The 21,773-nt window shown below is 39.8% G+C and overlaps 1 protein-coding gene and 1 pseudogene across 7 annotated transcripts in view; both read right to left on the bottom strand.

The window, feature by feature from the left end:
• The window catches only part of ASPH (aspartate beta-hydroxylase), a 217,355-nt gene that overhangs the window by 23,195 nt on the left and 172,387 nt on the right, over window positions 1-21,773 (bottom strand). For all 7 annotated transcript variants that reach the window (XM_090283644.1, XM_090283646.1, XM_090283642.1 and 4 more), the window contains one exon: window positions 1,046-1,181. In XM_090283644.1, the coding sequence (XP_090139770.1) occupies window positions 1,046-1,181 (136 nt within the window). The remainder of the gene's footprint in view (window positions 1-1,045; window positions 1,182-21,773) is intronic.
• Window positions 20,560-21,751, bottom strand: LOC150004354 (nucleophosmin pseudogene; annotated as a pseudogene).

The following is a 21,773-nucleotide window of genomic DNA, read 5'->3' as shown; positions in this document are numbered from 1 at the left end:
AACTGAGGCATCAGGTGAACTGGTCAATGCTTAAGCCTATACAATTGACTCATTTTAGTGAGATGTCAATAAAAAAAAACTAGCATGTTATTCACATATTGACCTTGGGTTGCATTTAAAAAAATCTTGTTGGCAAAATGTTGACAGAATCACTTGAAATCATGCGATCTCTCTTCTGATGGATGTTTCCTTGAAAATATGACTGAACTAGTTCTTTCTCTTACACGTAAAGAATTCTGAAAGCATAACTGTGATGAATGATTGTGCTTATTTATCCTTTACTGTAAACCAACTGCTTATTATCCTCTGAATTTACTTTGTGTGATAACTGTGCAACAAGTTAAATGGATTTACTTTTGAATAGCTATTATTAACCCAAGTTAACTTGAGTTTTTGAGAAGAGAAGTGGAAAGAGATTTAAAGACAAAATTCAACACTCCTCATTTGAAGGGTAGACTGACATATTAATTCATTGAACACACACACATATTGGAGCCCTGTTTATGTGCCTTTGCCTGAGTTCAGCTCAGAGAATGTGAGGTTGAATATGAATTAGTTCCCAGTCTTGAGGAGCTCAGGTACCAGCAATTATTGTTTTATCACTCTGGTGTCTTATCATCTCTAATAACTCTTACCCGTGGTGCTATCATTTAGTCAGGCAAGATTACCTCCACTTTACAGGAGCAATGAGACTTAGGGAAGCTCCTTTCTAAGGCATCGATGAGCACATGGCAGACTTTGCAGTTACGCCATCAAAGTAGAGTTACATATTTAAAAGAAAAGATCAGGAAAATCAAAATACTGTTATATATATTTATACAAATACCCATGTGAGTATACACACACATACATATATTTACATGCACACACACAAATAAGTGTTCACATGTAGTTTTAAATAACAATGAATGGAATTTGATAATCCAGGTTTTTCTGGGCCGTTTCCTATAAATTGGGGAATCCTGGCTCTGGGAAGTGTCACCAGACTAGGGCCCACTTCCGATAAATCATGCCACAGAGAACAATCTAGAAGTCAGGAGCTCACCTTGCTGCCACAGGGTGAACTGGCTCCAGTCTCCCTTTTCCCTCAGGTTTTCATCTTCAGGCAGGAAAAGGCCTTTGGTTTTATCCATCACTGCAATGCCTTCATCGCGGATCAACTTCCAGTTTCTTTCTAAGGACTAGAGGGAAGATTCTGTTTTTATGGGACTGGAAATACACCAGGTAGGGCACCTTATAACAACTTTCCACTCTTCATTTTCTGAGTTGTCAAGTAATGAAACTTGGCTCTCATCTACATTGTTGAATGCAACGTCCTCTGAGACTTCTTGTCAAGGATGTAAAAACACACACAAAAACAACTAAATAGTGTTCAAAACTAAATGCCTTTGCAGTATAAAAACTTTAGTAATTTCTAGGAACTTCAGAGAACAATCCCCTCCATAATTTGTTTTTGGTTTGCCTAAAGCTTTTTTATTTTTTTGAAGACCACAAGTTAACAAGAGTATTGATCTTGTTGAGCATACTACATTAGTGTGCTACAGTAAGCACCATGTGATACTTTTGATTTCAACATCAAATATGAACGACGAACTTAATTTCACTTTTCAATAGAGGTCCTCATACTGATGCCATTCAACATGGTAAATATTAATTAAATTTCAAAGATATCAGAAAAGTGTCCACTGGAGCGTTTGACAGATTATAATATTAACTGCAGGACTTTTGGTCAAGATGGAGGTGTATGTAGACACACTTTACCTTCTCGCTCAACCACAGAGAGAATTACAACTACAGTAGTTCCTCTCTATATCGCAGTTCACTTATCGCGGCCTCATTGTATCACGGTATTTAAAAAAAATTATATTTATTTATCGCGGATTTTTTGCTATATTGCAGGATTTTGCAGTACTATATATGTATGTTGTTAAAGTTACATAGGTTTAAGAGTGTAGAATATGTTTAAGAAAATAAGTAGCATTTTAAAAAGTGTGGAAAAGGTTAATAATGGAGTGGGAAAGGTTAATAAGGGACTAGGAATGGTTTATAAGTGTGTGGGAAGGGTTTATAAAGCCTTAAAATATATATAAATACTGAAATAAATGTAAGGTTCCTACTTTGTGGATTTTCACCTATTGTGTGTGTGTGGGGGCGTCTGGAATGTAATACACACGATAAGTGAGGGAATACTGTATATCTCAAACAAATAACAACCAGAACTGTCAGAAAATCGAGCTGTAAGGAAGTCCAACAGCCAAGGACTTAAAGAAGCCACATTCATCCAAATGGGTGTGTGTGGGGGGTGGAGTTGCAGAGATGGGGCTGAGGGGCAGAGACATAGTGTGCCACAGAGAGGCAGTAGCAGCAGCGAAGGAATGGGCAGTCCCACACTTGTGAGGTGAATAAAAATCGGGAGGGATACTTTGGGAGTGATCAAGTCCAGCCCAGGCCAGAGAGCCTAGCCCAGGGTTCCAGTGCCAGGAGTCAGATCCCTATAACTTCTGGCTGTAAAAACCAGTGGGGGTTGGGATGGCAGAAAAAAACTGCTGAATTTTCATGAGAGTCCATTTAAGGGACCTGCAAGGACTTAGAATGTATGAAAACGCACCCAATCTGATTTTTACCACCAGGGCAACAGCTGGAAGGGTGCCGGTCACATACAAGAAGTGGGTGAAGTGACTGGAAACAGGGTGGGTGCTGGGCAAACCTCTAGAAGCAAGACAGTGGCATTGTCCCCTCTCCAAGCCCTCTCCCCACACAGAGCCACAAAGTTGTGAAGTAGGTTGCCCCACTCTGGTCATTACCTAAGACTCCACCTCACACAATTTACAGGTGCCTATTCTAAGACAGGGAGTCCAAGCAGTTCTACCTAATACATAGACACAAACATAGGGAGGCTGGTGAATTGAGAAATATGGCCAAAATGAAAGAACAGAACAAAACCCCAGAAAAAGAACTAAATGAAACAGAGATAATCAACCTATCAGACACAGAATTCAAAACACTGGTGATCAGGATGCTCAAAGAGCTCACTGAGTATGGCAAAAACATAAGGGAAGAAATAAAGTTTACACTAAGTGAAATAAAGAAAAATCGGGAACTTCTGGCCAAGATGGAGGCTTAGACGGACACGCTCGGTCTCCCTCTACAACTAGAGAGGAATACAACTACTTCAAAACAAAAGATAACTAGAAATTCCAGAAAATAAAACTACACGGAAGCCCAACATATGAAGTTACAAACCAGCGGCGCTCTTTGGGCAGGTAGGAAGAGCAAAAGGGGGCGGTGCTGTTTGCGGTCGCACCAGGGACAGCGGCAGGGAGAGCAATCTCAGCTGCAGTCTAACCCCGGCAGATTGCGACGCCAATGCTGGGAAAAGCAGCCACCACATTGCCCCGAACAATGAGGCCCAGAGGGCAGGAGGACGGATCCCAGTCTCTTAGTGGAATAACTGCAAGAATCCGTCTTGGACCCCCACCCCCACACAAAGAGCCACACCGCTGCAAAATAGGTTGCGGATCGCCACTGGTCGCTGGGCAGTGATGACAAAGCACCACAGCGCGGCGAGAAAGGTTGCGGATCGCCGCCGGTCGCTGGGTTGTGACAACAAAGGGCCACAGCGCAGCGAAAAAGGTTGCGGATTGCCCCCGGTTGCTGGGTTGTGATGAGTACACAGGCACTGCCCCCTACAGCCGGCCCAAGAAAACAAAACGCATCTGTCAAAATGAGGCAGACAACTATAGAAATCCTGGTGGCGCAGCTCACCAGGCAACAGATGAAGAACCTGACAGATGAACAAATAAGAAACCTGTCAGAGGCTCAGTTCAGGGCCATTGTTATCAGGTGGCTTACAGAATTAACAAAAGATCTGGAAAAAGATGAGAAAGAATTGAAATACACTTATACTGAAAGGAACAAAACCACATACAAGACAGATGGTGAGGAAATAAAATCCAGAGTTCAAATCAACAAACCAGAACATAGAGAAGGAACAAACAGTCAACCAGTGCAGAGAGAGGAAACGGGAAGCAAGGAAAATGATGAGAGGATCAGAAACCTCTGGGACAGCTATAAGAGATCCAACATACGGGTGATCGGATTGCCAGAGGGTGAAGAAGAAGAACTAGAAATTGAAAAATTAAGTGAAAATATAATAAAGCAGAACTTCCCAAACTTGGGGAAGGAAATAGACTTACAGGTCCAGGAAGCACAGAGAGTTCCAAAAAAACTGGACCCAGGGAGAACCACTCCAAGACACATTATAATCAAAATGTCAAAAGTTAAAGATAAAGAGAGAATCTTAAAAGCAGCAAGAGAGAAGAAAGGAATCATGTACAAAGGGGTCCCAATTAGACTATCAGCTGACTTCTCAAGGGAGACCCTGCAGGCAAGAAGGGACTGGCAAGAAATATTCAAAGTCATGAAAAGCAAAAACCTACAACCACGAATACTTTATCCAGCGAAGCTGTCATTCAGAATAGAAGGGCAGAGAAAGTGTTTCCAGGACAAAACAAAACTGAAAGAGTTCATTAGATCCAAACCACTGTTATATGAGATGTTAAAGGGACTGGTTTAGAAAAAGGAGGATCAAAACTATGAACACTAAAATGAAAACTGCATCACAAGAAGCAACAACAGAAGCTCGGGAATTGAAACAAAGGCAAACTAAATAGGCAATGAGAGTGGAAGAAGAACTATAGGTATGGGGAGCATATTGGGGGGAGGTCAGAAGGGAAGTGGAAGGGGGAGAGGGAGGGAGATGGTAGAGGAATTAAGAAACATCGTAGGTGGGAATGGAATAGACAGAGAGAGGTTGAGAAGAACTATATGCACAACCAATGGACATGGACTAAAAGGGGGGGACAAGGGGAGGGAGGGGGGCCACCGGGTGGAGGGGAGCAGAGGGAAGGGAAATTGGAACAAATGTAACACTGTAATCAATAAAACACATTAAAAAAAAAAAGAAATATTGTATACACTTAAAAAAAAGTCTTGACTTCCAAGGATTGAGAAAATCACACATTTTTCTCATGTGTCAAGAGAGGTAACCTGGTAATAAAGCGTTAAAAGATCATTGGATTTAGAGCCAATCTTGGTTCCCATTTCTGCTCTGCCACTAGATGCTTGCTCAACTTTTCATTTTCTTCTTTCATACAATTAAGTGGCCCGATTATTATTCATCTTTATTTTTTTTTTGTTCTGATGTGACATCTGCTTCACTGTATAACCTGCTCCCATGTACATGCCTGGGCCACAGTCTGCCCTGTTTATTAGTTTTCTTTTCAGTTTTACCTCTTATTCGGGAAGTTTTCCTGAGGCAAAAAAAAAAAAAAAAAAAAAAAAAAGAAAAATCTACAAGGAACCAACAGTGGAGAGGATAAAACCAAGAATCAAATCAATGATTTGGAACACAAGGAAGGAAAAAGCATTCAATCAGAACAGGAAGAAAAAATTAATTCAAAAAAAAAGGATAGGCTTAGGAACCTCTAGGACAACTTTAAATGTGCAAAAATCCGAATCATAGGTGTGCCTGAAGGAGAAGAGAAAGATCAAGAAATTGAAAACTTATTTGAAAAAATAATGAAAGAAAACTTCCCTAATTTGGCAAAGAAAATAGACATACAAGTCCAGGAAGCATGGAGAGTCCCAAACAAGTTGGACCCAAAGAGGACCACACCAAGGCACATCATAATTAAAATTCCAAAGGTTGAAGATAAAGAGAGAATCTTAAAAGCAGCAAGAGAAAAGAAGCTAGTTGCTTAGATATACTATTTTTATTTCTTTTGGATATGTAACCAAAAGTGGGATTGCTGGGGCATATGGCAGTTCTAGTTTTAATATTTTTAAGAAACCTCCATACTATTTACGTAGTGGTTGCACCAAACTCACTGATATTATACTTCTATTTCTGTGAAATCCAATTCATTTGTGTCAAATCTACAGCTGCTCTCATCGTCACCCTGCTTTATGCCGGTCACCTATACATAAATAACTTCAATATCATTTTATCCCAAGTTGGTAACTCACAAACAGCAGGTTGAAGGTTTAATTTCAGTAAGAAGATACTTAAAAGGCCTCCCTTTGGCAGTTCCTCAGAATGAGAGAATATAGTGGTTTTCTCAAAAATGCTGAGATTAGAGAAAGGAAAATATTGCACCCCAGATATTCACATCTTCTATAAAACACATAAATCACCAGCACTCCCTGCAGCTAGTGTAACTTGTTCAAGTTGCTAGATAAACCTGTTAGATTCTTGTTAAATTGTCACACAGAAGAGAGGAGAATTACCTCTCTAACACATATAATTACTTTCTAAATGAGGTTCTTGGCACCTTACAGGCAGGCTCTTCCTCTCCTGCCTCCTGGTATTTTAGAAGTTTCTTTCACTTCTTTTGAAAGCGAATTTTAGAGGCATCTTTGGAAGGAGCTGATCTTTTGTTACTAAAATAGGGCACAAAGCCCTAGGGGAAATGTTAAAGTAATTGCATCACTAAATAAAAATTTTAAAATTTTACTTAAGAGCAAGCTGCTTTTATATGAGAAAGGTTGTCATTCCTGCCCCCTGTCACAGCCTCTCCATGCTTCCCAGGGAAGTGTTACTGAAGTACTTTTCCATAAGCAGAATTGATTTTTTTTAAAGTGTTTTGTATCTGTTGTTACACATAGCACACAGGGGTCAATGACAGACTCATGCTCAAAGGAGCAAACTGCAGCAGAAGGGTCTCCCCATTCCGAAACTTGAAACATCTTTGCTATAAGGTCACAAACTTGTTTAATATTAACCAAGTACTGCACAGATTTCTAGATTGTTTTCATTATAAAATAGTCACTCATCATTTTCTCTTTTAGGTTCAATACTTTGTCATAGAATTTTACAACTGGAAGGATCCACACTGTTAACCTAGTGGAAACCTTCTCAGTTCAGCGAGGATGGAATAACTCTTGGAGTTAATGAGCCTAACATCTCAGTCTGGTGCCCGGAAACTGTTCTGCTGTCCCTCCCCCACAACTGTTCCTAAGGCACCTGTGGGAGGGGAGAGGGTGAGGCTACGGTGGGTCTTGGGGACCCTGCTCCTCTCTGGAGCAGAGCGATTGATGGCTCCCAGTGGCTCCTGTGCAGTGAGCTACTGGTCCCAGTTAGGCTCAGGTACTTGTCCTTGAAGAACACAGTGCTCTCCACGGGGCACTGAGCATGCTTAGGAGAGTTCACATTCATAACAGCTGGGGAAAGCTGAACTAACCAAAAAATCACACCATTTAAACCCATTGAAATAATGAACAACACAAAGATAACAATGATCATGATATCCTACATGGTCAATGTAAACATTTTTTCTACCCAAATAATGACTGCACTAACTCAGTGATTTTCAACCAGTGTGCCACAAAAAGTTTTGAAGCATGCAATGTCTGACTGGTTAGCCAGGCAACAGCTGTCTGGTGTGAGTGAATCAAAATTATACTTTTTTTGTCACATAGGCAAAAATTGTATTTTTTGGTGTGCCACAGAATTTAGTTTATGTGTACTATGAGATGAAAAAGGTTGAAAACAACTGCACAAGAGGATGTTTGTCAACTTTGTAAAGACAGGCAGAGTCCCTTTTATGAGCATTAGGAAGAAATCTGAGATGGGACCTGTTAATGCTATTTTTATACACAGACTGAGAAACCACATTGTATAAAATTCACATAGTTATAGGGTATTAAAGACCAAACGAAATTACATTTGGTGTATGTGCAGGCATCTGCAAAAGAGAGAGAGAGGGAGAGAGAGAGAGAAAGGATAAGAGGATATGAATTTCTCTATAGTAATATTATTCACTTTTCTGAGATGGCAAAGAATTCCATTTTTTAGGAAATTCCAACAGGAACTCGAAGGCTCACATAAGAGTAGGCAATGCCTATATTTTTAAGGGTCTTATATGAAATAAATATTACTTCCTTGACTCTAAATTCATCAATTTCATGAAACTGAAAAGAGAAACTGATAGGGTTGCCATTTGAGTTGGTGGTCCAGAAAACAACAGCTTCTAATTCCCATTTCTTCTTATGGCTACACAGACTTCAGAAAACAGAGTGTTGATTGTTTTTACAGTTCCACACGGCTTCCTAAAGCCATCATCAATACTTGCCTGTGGACTTAAGCCTCAGCTGTACCTGGCACTCTGGGAGTCTACAGGTGGACTTCCTAGTTTCAAGCCTCATAAGCCCCATACGCCCCAGCTCTCTTTCATCCAAACCCTCCATCCAGTTCAGGGACCTTTCCTCACTCTGTCAATATTCTGCTCATCCCACTAGAATGGCACATGTTTCTCTTCACCATTAAATTAGACTAAGTCCTCTTGTAAAGCCTTCTAAAACTGATTTCTTATAGAAAGTCCTTAGAGAAGCAAACTAAAGGCAAACTAATTCTCATTTAACTATTTTCATTTGATTAAAAAATACACTACTTTTTCTAGTAGGTTTTCTGGTTCTCACCAGAAATCCCCCACCACCACCCCCAAAAATACATGTTTTTGAAAAGTCAAATATTACTACAGGCCTTATAATGAAAGCAGCAGTCTCTTACTCAACTCTCCCCCACCCCTGAGTTCAACCCCAGCTATTTCCTTTAACAAATTAACAATATGTTTTCTTTTCCTTCATCTTCATTGTGCAATATAGTTCGTCAGACATCTTTGGTACATCTGGGCAAATTCACATTCAGGTTTTGTAATATTATGACAATGAGGTATCATTCACACTTGAGCTGTAATGATTGCACTTCATTTCATGTGCAGCATTTTTTCTTTTTTATTCTGCCCCCTTTTCTTTGGCTTAATTTCCCAATGCACTTACCATTGTTTCTTCCTTACAGCACAGGAGCACTAGAAAATCTCAATACTATTCTCCTCTTTGCCAAAAGCATCATAGAAACTATCACTTTTCTTTCTTTCCCTCTTTTTTTTGTTAAGTATATTTTATTGATTATGTTGTTACAGTAGTCCCAATTTGTTTCCCTTTGCTCCCCTCTGCCCAGTACCCCCCCTTCCCTCCAGCAATCCCACCCCGCTTAATTCATGTCCATGGGTTATGCATATAAATTCTTTGGCTTCACCCTTTCCGATATTATTCTTAACTTCCCCCTATTTTGCACCAACCAATTATGCTTCTTAATCTCTGCACTATTTCCCCATTTCTAGCCCTTCCTCCTCCCAACTGATAACCCTTCAAATGATCCCCATACCTATGATTCTGTTCCTATTCTGGTTTGCTTAGTTAGATTTTGTTTTTATTTTTTAGATGCAGTTGTTGATAGTTCTGAGTTTATTGTCATTTTAATGTTCATAATTTTGATCTTTTTTTTTTAAAGTAAGTCCCTTTGACATTTCATATAATAATGACTTGGTAATGATGAACTCCTTTAGCTTCACCTTGTCTGGGAAACACTTTATCTGCCCTTCCATTCTAAATGATAGTTTTGCTGGATACAGTAATCTTGGTTGCAAGTCCTTGCTTTTCATCACCTTGAATACTTCTTGCTAGTCCCTTCTTGCCTGCAAAGTTTCTTTTGAGAAATCAGCTGATAGTCTTATAGGCACCCCTTTGTAGGTAACTCTCTGCTTTTCTCGTACTGTTTTTAACATTTTCTCTTTTATCTTGAACCTTTGGCACTTTAATTACGATGTGTCTTGGTGTGGTCCTTTTTGGGTCTAGCTTGTTTGGGACTCTCTGTGCTTCCTGAACTTGTATGTTTATTTCCTTCACCAAATTTGGGCAGTTTTCCTTCATTATTTTTTCACATAAGCTTTTGGTTTCTTGCTCTTCCTCTTCTCCTTCTGGCACCCCTATGATTTGGATGTTGGCACATTTAAAGTTGTCTCAGAGTTTCCTAAGTCTCTCCTTATTTTTTTAAAATTCTTGTTTCCTCATTCTGTACTGGTTGACTGTTTTTTTTTTTCCTTATGTTCCAAATCATTGATTTGAACCCCAGTTTCCTTCTCTTCACTGCTGGCTTTGTGTGGATTTTCCTTTGTTGCATTTAGCATAGCCTTCACTTTTTCCCTTATGTGTTTACCATATTTGCCAAGCCTGTGAGCATCTTTATTACCAGTGTTTTGAACTCTGTGTCTGTTAGGTTGGCTATCTCCTCGTTGTTTAGTTCTCCCACCAGTACCTTGATTAATTCTCCCTTTTGGGGCATACTTCTCTGTCTTCTCATCTTGACAAACTCCTGTGTTTGTTTGCCTCTGTGTCCTAGATAGAGCTGTTGCTCCTGTTATATTGTAAGGGGCAGAGCCTTAGGTATTCATCAGTACAGGTGGCCCATTTCACCACCTTGTAGTGCTGTGTATGGGGGACAGGTCTGAGAGGGAACAATGCTGCTTACTCAGCACTCGCCCCTTTTCCAGGCACTTCTCCCACTTCTGTATGGGATTGACGCTTCTCTAGCTGTTGTCATGGCTGTCATTCCTGGAGTGGGTGGGTCTGAGGACATTCTAGGGTCATGGGGGCCCTTTAAACAAGCAGACTGCTGAGAGACTGGCAGTTTCTTCCTCCACCCCAAAACCCACTGGTTTGCACAGTCAGAAGCAATGAGGCTTTATTGTCCCTGGTGCTGGGACTGTGAGCTGCGTGGTCTGGCCTACTGCTGGGAGCGCTCCCCAAGTGTCCCTCCCGACTTTTTAAAACTTGTGATTGCACTTTCTGCTGGCCTGTCACTGCTGCCACTGTTGCCACCACCACACTGTGTCCTCTCCACCCAGGCTCCACCTTTCCTACCTGTCTGGATGAGTATTTCTTCTTTATATCTTTGTTTGTTGGACTTTTATGTAGCTCAATTTTATGGAACTTCTGGTTGTCTCTAGTTTTGAGGTCGTTGTATTCCTTCTTAGTTGTGGAGGGAGATCCAGCATTCTGTCTAGGCCTCCATCTTGGCTGGAAGCTCTCAAATTCACCAGATCTCATCCTCCCTTGTGGGTCTCCAAAAATGTTTTTCTCGTGACACTGCAAGGATTCTGCTTCCACTAGCAATGGAATGATCCACGTTTAAAGGATCCTTTTAAAAATCATTTGTTTCTCTTGTCATTTTCAATACAGTCCATTCTCTTCTCCAGTAGTATAGTTTCCATGTTTCCAGCATCTGGTTTGAAGTTCATGGCCTGGGCATGGCTGTTCCTGCTGCCACAGGTCTATCCTGGGCCCGAAGCTGGCACCCACCTTCTCCGGTAATTCTCTGGATTGGGAGAGTTGGAGGGGAACCACAGTGGCTGCCTGCTAGCTCAAGGCTGGCACGCACATGTACACGCCCAACTTTACGGAGCCCTCGGCACCCCCGGGCTATCCCATGTTCCCTGCGGCTTGGCAAGCTCAGAGACCAGTATGTCTCCAGGTCTGAGATAAGGTGTCCCCCACTCCCCACACTTGTGCATTTAAGAAAGAGAGGGCGGGGTGGAGGAGAGAAGGGGAGCAATGCTACTGACTCCCTGACCTCTTTTTTTTCCCTCTTTTTCTGCAGAGAACCCTCCAGTAGCCATCTGCCTTTCTTTCATCTGAACAGGTTGCTGCCTGGACTTGCTGGACCACTGTCCTTGACCTCTTCTGGTATCAGGCTCCCTAACTATTGAATCCTAGTCATCCCTGAGAAAGAATGCACCACTGATAAAACTGAATTTCTAAAAATTTCTGAAGCTATCCGTACACTAAAGTTATAATGCAATGGAGGAATACTTTCAAAATTCTATAAAAAAATTATTTACAACCTAGAATTCTGTACATGACCAGGCCTTCAATCAAGTGTATGGTTTCTCTGGAGGTTTTATAAAAGTCAGTATGGTGTAGTGTTTAAGGGTGAAAAATCAGACAGCCTGGATTTAAAATCTGACTCTGTCACTTATTAGCTGTTCCTTAGCTGCTCACTACCTTAGGTTCCTCATTTATAAAGAGGGTAAGATGCTACTACTTCCATTAAGAGTCTCTAAGACTAAATGTACTAAAAGTACATGTGCTGTATATAAGTATAGCTATGGTGATAGTGATGAAGATTTTAAGATCTTTTTACTTCTGGGTTCCTGAAATTTTATGGCTTAGTGTACATGTTGGAAACTCAGAAGTCCCTTCAATATGGAAACCCCAAATACTTCTAATATTAAACACAGAAGTAAATATGAGCTCTACATACATTTAAGATAGATGAACAGAAACAAGTACGATATAAATTTTCCATTCCACTAATTCCAAGTCAGGGTTGCAGTGGCTGGAGCCTGTCCTGGCAGCTCAGGGCGCAAGGCTGGACCCACCCTAGACAGGAGGTCCTTCTGTCTCACTCACACAGGGACAATGGAGACAAGCCCACTCACCTCATACACACAGCTCTGGGATGTGGGAGGAAATGGGAGAACCTGGATAGAAGCCACACAGACCTAGGGAGAACGTGCAACCCCCCACAGACAGTGGCCCTAGTCAGAAACTGATCTTTTTTTTCTTATCAACATTATAATGAAAGAATGCTGAATGAAAGCGTGTTATTGGAGGACCTGCTGCATTGCTAGGCCTATTCTTCAAGGACACATGCTTTCTTCAGTTGCTGTGGTACCAGGTGCCTTACACTCCTCTTTAGAAGCCCCTCTGCAGCTACTTCAGTCTCAGCTGTCCTGGATCTGCCCAGTCAGATACTTCTCTTTTCCATTAAAAAAACAAACAAACAAAAAACAAAAACGCTGACATTGCTCATTTGTTATTGTCTGCATTTTGTTTTATTTTATTTGTAGGTGTATACCATTTTTATTATTTTATTGTCATTTAAGTGAGGTTTCATGTGGAAGATATTAAATGTACATATTCAATTTTGCTTAATCCTTCACTCATATTTTCTATACTTCTCTAACAGCTAATTATTTTCAACTGTTGACCTTTTCTCTTATACTGTAAGGCCCTTGTAATATATAGTTCAACCTTCTAGTGACGTTTAGAAAGAAACAAGATCTTACTAGCCTGCAAACCCTTTACTAGTCCTTCAAATATGTCTTCAAAAGTTCTATATAATATGGGCAGTAGAGAGAAAATTTATTCTCAGCATCCCATTTAGATTTTACATGCAACTCTGCTAATCCATATACGAATTTATCAACCTAATTTCTTTCACTTCCTGGCCTACATGCTTGCCTTGCACCACTTGGTTGATATTCACCCAATTCCATGACATGCTCAGATGAGGACAAAATTGATAATGGTGCTTGAAGCGTGACATAAAATCACTTTAATTTTGTCCTAATCAAACAAAATTCACCTAACCGAGCTTTAAATCTATTCTCCTGTGTAGGAAAATAGGACCTTTCAGAGAAACATTTTTGCTGAGGCAGGTAGTAAACACTACAGATTACTAAGTAAGGGGAGTTTCTAAGGTAGATCACGGATGAACGGTGTGAGTTTACTAGGGCTGCCAGAACAAAATCCCACAGACTGGGTGACTTCAACCACCGACATTTATAGTCTCACAGTGCTGGAGGCTGGAAGTTCAAGATCAAGGTGTTGGCAGGTTTGGTTTCTCTGACCCTCTCTCCTTGGCTTGCAGATGGCCACCTTCTCACTGTGTCCTCACACGGTCTATCCTCTGTGTGCTCACACACCTTTCTGTGTGCCCAAATTTCCTTTTCTTATAAGGATATGAGTCAGACTGATTTGGGCCCACCCCAACAGCCTCATTTTAACTTAAGTATCTCTTCAAAGGCCCTATCTCCTAATACAGTCACAATCTGAGGTACTTGGGGGGGGAGCAAGGGCTTCAATATATGAATTTGGGGGGACACTCTCAGCCTCTAACATGAATTCAGATTCAGGTTAGAACTAGCTCTGGTTAAGGAAGCAAACAGCAGATGAAAAGGGATCAGAAATAAATTCATCAGCGTGGGAATAATTAAGAATTTTATAGCAGCAAAATATAGTCATGGAAAAAGGCAGAAAGAGCTATGCTTTTTAACATGTGGACGAAACATAATACAAGAACTCTCAGAACTCAGGTTAACATACACAAGATTAGGTTAGGGCAATAAGAAAACGCAAACATTAGCATTTGAAAAGTCCCAGAGGTGTGTATGGACCTTGAAAAGTTCTGGCTCTAAATTAAGAAAGTGCACGAGGTCAAAGACTATTCTAGGCAAATTTATGCCTAGAATTGGAGTTAGAAGGAATTGATAACAGTAGCTCCTCAGTACAATGTATACTATATTTTACTTGAATTGTCTAAGAACATGCTTGTTTTAGTTAATTATTTTAGGAATTATTTCTGATATTTTAGAGAGAACATCAGCTTACTTAAGTCTTAGAAAAAACATGCCTATCGTTTACACTCTGATGGTACAATGGGGTAGCAGTATGCTCTGCCTTAGAAAGGATACCTGGGATGGGGTTGGGGGGGGGGGCATCCCTGGTGTGGGGGGAGCCCCCTGAGTGCTGAGCTGAAGTTAAGAAATCAGAGCAAATACAATAGGGAGTCTAATGCCCTCACAGCAAACTCTCTTTGCAATGATTTTAATAATATCTCTTAGGAGGTTAGTAGCATTAAAGGAGCAATCTCTTGCTGGTCCTAATGCATTATAATCAGGTTTCCTGTTTTTCAAGTTGGTAAAGGAAAACATATGACATTCCTTATTATGGAAATAAACAAAGACCAACCAAATGAAAAAGCAAAGGCTATTTATTCAAAGCTTGCTAGAGCAAGGGAGTCAGCCACCATCACTTGTATTTTGGCAGAGAAGAAGAAAAGCTTTATAGAGAAATGCTTCTGAAGCACCCAGATTTGGAGGCAGAGGAGGCAAGGGCAGCTGTGAGTGTGTTTACTAGAAGCAGCATTGTATGTGATGAGCAAACTGGGCTTTCTCTGGTTGGTCTTAAGTTGGAAGCCAAAACAAAAATTAGGGAAACTGTCAGTCACTAATCAAGCCCTGGCCAATTTGGGGACATATAAGTTATTGTTTAGCTTCCTGGGTTGTCACCATAGAGCAATGTGACTCACAGGAAGCTGGCTTCTGGGGTATCTATTGCAGATGAGGGGTTGCTTTCCCCAGTTGTTCAGTGCAGGTTATGGGTCAAGGTTCTATTCTTATGTAGGGTTTGGCTGTTGTCTGTTTGTCTACTCAATCTCTAATTATTCATTCTGAAGGGAAAAAATAACATAAGGCACCTAGCACTGGGGCAACACAAGAGTCTGGAGAATGGGATTTCTTTTTCTAGGAGAAAGGAGAAAAGATTGTCCAGATCATCAGGAGAAAAATCCAGCCCGTGCTTCTGGGACTCAGAGAGCAAAGGAGACCTCACAGTCCTCAGGCCATAGCCCAGACTCAGGGACACCAGCCAACATGCTCAGTAGAAGGAAGGTAAAAGAGAGACTAAGGGTGCCTGCATGGCTCTACCTACTGTGAATAGCGCACTTGCTGAGGGACCTGCAGCTATGAGTGAAACCCCTGAAGTCCCTAACCTCAAAGGGTTAAAAGTCTGACAAGAAAACACTTTGTGTATACATGAAATTACTGATAAACAAATAAGCTAATTATCTATAATGCATATGTATAATTAAGACATCAATCTGTGTATGTACAGTAAGCCATAGATCATGACCTACTTAATCAAAAATTTGGAACTGCAAATGCAGTACCAACCTACAGGTACAGTTTGCAATTAATCTATAATATCAAACACTGTACTGTGAGTTCCTATAGACAGCCAAGGATAAAGCCAATTTTTAGGCACTTTTTTTTTCACATTCACAAATACTAAAAACTCATCAATTTCACTTTGAGAAAGAAAACCACCATTTAGTTTGAAAGAATTCAAAGAACAAAATATTTTATCATTTTGCTATTGCCATAATAGACATCATATGTAGCCTGGTGCTATAACTTTAACAGACTACTGACTCTTATTAAGGACTCACATTTAAACACACAGGGTTTTAGTTATATTTTGTTTTGTTTTTGAGCCTTACCAAAAGCTTCAAGGAGAGCAAAAACTGAATTATTGTGTATTTAGAGATAAAGAAAAGGAGGCTTTGATGGGTGAAATGACTTGCTGAGAACAAAACTAATCCCCTTCTAATTGTAGATCACCTTTAAAAATGTCCACCTTTAAATCACAAGACCATCAGATTCCCCGAGTTCTCTGAACTCCCCGTTACCTTGGTCACTTTCAGTGACCATATCATTGGAATCCAAACCGTTTAGAGTTTGATTTACAAAAATAGGATTAAATTATTATGCTAATCTTAAAGAACTGCTTTCAGCATTTACTTATACTTAGCACTTTTCTATAGAATTGCTAATCCTCTTATTTTACAGCTTAATTTTTGCTTCTTTCTCAATCCATTTCATTTCAAAAGCAGTTCAGGGAAAACATTCAAATATTTAATCATAGTTAGAAATGTTGAACTACTAATGTTATTACTGTACATCTTTTTTTTTTTTTCCAGATGTCATTATTCACACACAATGGATTTCTTAATTAATAAAAGCCAGTCTGAAGGAAAATGACAGAGATCATATCATTCTAATCAATCATTATGAAGTATTGTGTCACGTTGTTGGCAAAATATTACTGGGCACTCCCCCAACTGTAATAAAACTACAATATGAAGAAAGGAAAACTTAACTGTGATATGATTTGTTCTTATCAGAACAGCTCAGAAGATGCAAGAGTTCTTCTCCTCCCCAGTGATGAATGGAGGAGAGAGTCCCATCGCAGGAAAGACAAATACAAAAGTATTTTAAACAATGGTTTTCAGTTGCTCTTGGCTGTTGTGTGTTCAGTGTTACTACAGTGCTTTCTGTGCATGCATGTTTACATCCAATTTCACCTTGGAATATGGTGGATCAAAAATAACCTCTAGTCACTTTTAATCTGTTCCATGTGTCCATGCCTGGGGTTCTGTTTTGTGAATTAGTTTATTTTGTTCATTAGATTCCTCTCATAGGTAACCAGAGGGAAGAAGGGAGCAGGATAATGGTGGAATGAAGGGGAAGGGACTGACAAAGAACATGTATGAATGACCCATAGACATGGGCAACAGTGTGGGAACTGACTGTGGGAGCAGGGTGGGGGGATGGGCGGAGGAGGGCAAAGGTAAAATTGGGACAACTTTAATAGAATAACAATAAAAAAATCTCAAAAAAGGAAGAGAAAAATTATTAAGGTATAGTGGCCTTTCTCTCTCTAGATTTCTCTTTTATATTTATATCCTGGCAAAGACTTTAATCCACTTTTGTCTCAATTTCTATGTTAAATACCCCCAAGGCACTTAGGGCTTTGATATTTGTGATTTGGGCAACAACTTACTCAGTTTTAATGAGACTATGCCTAAAAGAAAAAACCCAACTCGAATACTGTATTTTTCTCTAAATTTTTGTTGTTGAGTTGCCTAGCCTTTTAACACTCCCAGTACAGAGTCTCCAAATTGCAAACTACACAAGGGGGAACAATGACAATTGAACAAAAGGGAAAAACACAGATGATGAATTTTACTGAACATTATCTCACGCCTTCAAGAAAATTGCACTCCGCATCTCCCTGGAACACACAATGAGGATAATTTAAATGAAAATGTACTATCCATGGTAGTTAATTGTCACATAAAAGCCAGATCTGGGTAATAATTCCAAAAGGATTTTGGCCAAACACGTCGGCTACCAGATTTAGGTGTCCACTTTAAGATGTTAATGCCTGGTGATGATCCATGATTCATAATCAAATCTGTCACTTGAAAATGGAAGAAAATTTTCATGTGCAAGTGTTTGTCAACTAAATGGTCATGGGCCCTGGCTGTCTCCCACAGCAGACTCTCTCTTGTCATAGTCATTACTGACAAGTGGTTGATCAGCTTAAGATTACTTTTTAAGAAAAGTCATAACCAGATACAATATTAACATTTCTGCAAGTAAAGGTAGTTAGCAAAGTAAAGGTAACTCTACAATCACAAAGCACTGAGTTCTAAACAGTGTCACACACTGTCAGATTCCATGCTGCTGAGGACCCTGTGATCAACTTCCAAGCCTTGCTTTTCTTTTTAAATAAAGCAGAGCTTAACACAGGCGGGACCGAAATGAACAAGTCTGGGGAAATAGAATTCTGAAAAAGGAGAAGAATGTGAGACACAAGTCAAGGGCAGACATTAGTAACTTAGTAACTCTTAGGGTGGGCACAGTGGGGTACTAGCAAGAGCATGGACTTTGAGGCACAGAGACCTCAGTTCAAATCCCAGTCCTGTCACATTAAATACGGGACCTTGGGCAAATTTATTAATTTTGTTAATCCTTACTTTGCTAATGTGTACGTAGTCACAATAATGCCTATCTTGAAGAGCTGTACAGATCAGAAGTATTACACACAAAAGTGCTCAGCGCACTGACTGCAAACAGGAGGTATTTAATACATAACTTTTATTATTTCAATACTATATAATATTTCAAAGTTGGGTTTCCAAAATATTTTTTAGAAACTAGAAAATACTTTAAAAGAAGGTAACAATAAATAAAAACTACAAATCATTATAACAATAATATTTATTGATCACTTCCTACTTCTTAAATAAACAACCATGGAACAAGTACTGTTTCCATAGGCACTTTGTGGATAATGAAATTGAAACACAGAGAAGTGGTGCTCAGGGTGACGCAACTAGTAAGGAAGGGATCAACACATCAAAACCAGGCGATGTGGTTTTGGAGCCTAAGCTACACTATGTTGCCTTACTGATGATTAGACTTTCATCAACCTCTGGAAACCTGCTTATTTTTAACATGCTTGAACTACAATATCTATATTTATATATCCACACCTCTCTATATCACAGTTTTCCATTTTTTAAACAGATTTATTGAGATATAATTCATGTGCCATAAAATTCCCTCAAATAACTTTTATAATTCGGTGGTTTTAGTACATTCACAGAGTTGTGCAACCATCAACACTATCTAATTTTAGAACACTTTCATCACAACAAAAAGTAACTCCTTACACATTAGTAATCACTCCTCCTCACCCCATCTGCTCAGTCCCTGGCAAGCATCAACGTACTTCTGTCTCAATGAACTTGCCTAATCTGGACAGTTCATACAAATAGAATTATGTAATATGTAGCCTTTGGGTATGGCTTCTTTTACTGAGCATAAAGGTTCATCCACGTTGTATCATGTAACAGTACTTCATTTTTTTTATTGCCATTATGTAGATATACCACATATTGTTCATTCATTCATTAATCATTTAGATAGGCATCTGGTTCTTCCCACATTTTGGCTTTTATGAATACTGCTACTATGAATATTCCTGTACATATTTTTGTATAAACATAAGTTTTCATTTCTCTTGGGTATATACCTAGAACTAGAATTGCTGGGCCATGTCATAATTCTCTGTTTAACTGCCAAACTATTTTCCAAAGTGGCTGCACCACTTTACATCCCCACCAGCAAAGGTTGAGGCTTCCAATTGCTCCACATACTTGCCAATACTTACTAATGTTCACATTTTTTGTTAGAGCCATCCTAGTGGGTGTGAGTGGTATTGCACTGTGGTTCTGATTTGCACTGCTCTAATGCTGAAGGATGCTGAGCATTTTTATGTGTTTCCTGGCCCTTCATATATCTTCTTTGAACAGACAACTACTCAAATCCTTCCATTTTTAAATTGGGTTATTTGTCTCTACATAATTGAGCTATCAGAGTTCTTTTTATATTCTGGATATAAGTCTCCTGTCAGTTATATGACTTGCAAATATTAGTTCTCATTCTGTGGGTTTTACTTTTACTTTATTGATCAGGTCCTTTGAGCACAAAAGTTTAAGTTTTGATGAAATACAATTTATCTATCTTGTCTTTTGTCCCTTGGGCTTTCAGTGTCATATTAAAAAACAAAAAGACTGCCTAACTCATGCTTCTGTGTTTTCTTGGAAGAGTTTTATAGTTTATCTTTTACATTTATGTCTATTTCCCTCTTGACTCTCTCCTCCTCCTCCTCCTCCTTCTTCTTATAGTACTAGGTAACCTCATTATTTTTCATGTGGATATCCAGTTGTCCCAGCACCATTTGTGAAAAGACAATTCTTTCCCCACTGCATTATCTTGGCATCTTTGTCAAAAATTAATTAATCATAAATGTAGGGGTTTATTTCTGGACTCTATTCTTTCCACGGATCTATATGTCTATTTTTTGGCAGTATCACACTGCCTTGATTACTGTTGATTTGCAGTAAGTTTTGAAATTGGGAAGTGTGAGTCTTCCAGCTTGGTTCTTTTTCAAAACTGTTTTGGCTATTTTGGGTTCCTTGTATTATCATAGAAATTTTAGGATCAATTTGTCAAATTTTGTTAGAAAAACAAAACAAACAAACAAACAAAAAAACAAAAAACCCAGCAACATGGAATTTTGATAGGGATTGTGCTGAAACTTTAGATCAATTTGGAGGGTAGTGCTATCTTAATAAGTTTTCTGATCCATAAACATGGGATGTGTTTCTATTTATTTAGATGTTTTAAAGTTTCCTCCAATAAGGTTTTCTAAAATATATTCTTTTTTTTTTTTTTTTTTGAGTCATTCAAATATTTATTGAGCAGCTAGGGAGATACAAAGGTGTTTAAAACATGGTCAAAAAGGTAAGGCAAATGAACAACAGCAAGAAAAGTTCACTGAATCACAGCAGTCAAAAGAAAAGTGCTTTAGAGGTTAAGAGGGAGATCGCGTGCAGCCCGGAGGGGGGTGGGCCTGGCTGAGCGGTCACTCAGGAAAGGGAATTGAGATTAAAATAGAAGACTTCAGTCTGGATTGCTGATGATACTCAGTATGGACTACATTTCTCTCTCCTTTTCCTCTTTCCCCATCTTTGGGCTTAATTTACCAGTAGTGCCCAGGGTTGTTCAAGGCGCTTTTTCTATACTTGCTTGCATTTTTGCTTTTATGTCTTCTACAGAACTAGGTCCTTTTGGTGTTTTAGGAGTTTTTTCCTGTTTTTTGAAGGATTCTTGACCTTTTGATCTTGGTGTTGACGGTTTTGAGTCTTTTCCATTCTGGTTTGATTTTTGTGCATTTTTGGCTGGAGTATCTCGTATAGATTTCTTTACTGGAGCTTTTTCTTCAGCTTCCTCATCCTCGAAATCATCATCATCATCATCATCTTCATCATCGTCGTCGTCCTCGTCATCCTCATCATCATCTTCATCGGCAGCAAGTTTTACTTTTTTCTGTGGGACCTTGCTGCCACCTCCGGGGGCGGAGCGCTTCCCGGACATACTCAGGAGCTTCACGTCCTCCTCCTCTTCGTCTTCTGACTCTGCATCTTCCTCCACAGCTACTAAGTGCTGTCCACTAATATGCACAGGCCCTGAACCACACTTCAACCGTAAGACCACAGGTGGTGTTATTTCAAAGCCACCAAGGGAAACCGTGGGCTGCACAGACATTTTCAGGGTCGCCAGGGTCACTTTAATGGGACTGCCTTCGTAATTCATGGCCTCTGCTTCCACAATGTGCAGTTCGTCCTTTGCCCCGGCCCCTAAACTGACCGTTCGTAAGGATAATTGGTGCTCATTTTCATCATTATCCACCTTAAAGTGATAATCTTTGTCAGCTTTGAGTTCACAACCGAAGAGATAGTTCTGGGGCCTCAGAGGGCTCATGTCCATGTCCATTGAATCTTTCATGGGGTGGTAGCACGCACTTAGGTGGGAGAGAACGCGGACGGAGATAAATGACTTCTGCTCCGCAGAACAGACACGCAGGACGGAATCGCACCAGGGTCTAAAATATATTCT

The sequence above is a fragment of the Furipterus horrens genome, unplaced genomic scaffold, assembly GCF_987537825.1.
Source record: "Furipterus horrens unplaced genomic scaffold, mFurHor1.1.pri manual_scaffold_7, whole genome shotgun sequence".
NCBI classification, from domain to species: Eukaryota; Metazoa; Chordata; class Mammalia; order Chiroptera; family Furipteridae; genus Furipterus; species Furipterus horrens.
The sequence above is the reverse complement of the archived record's forward strand: the minus strand, read 5'-3'. Positions and strand labels throughout refer to the sequence as shown.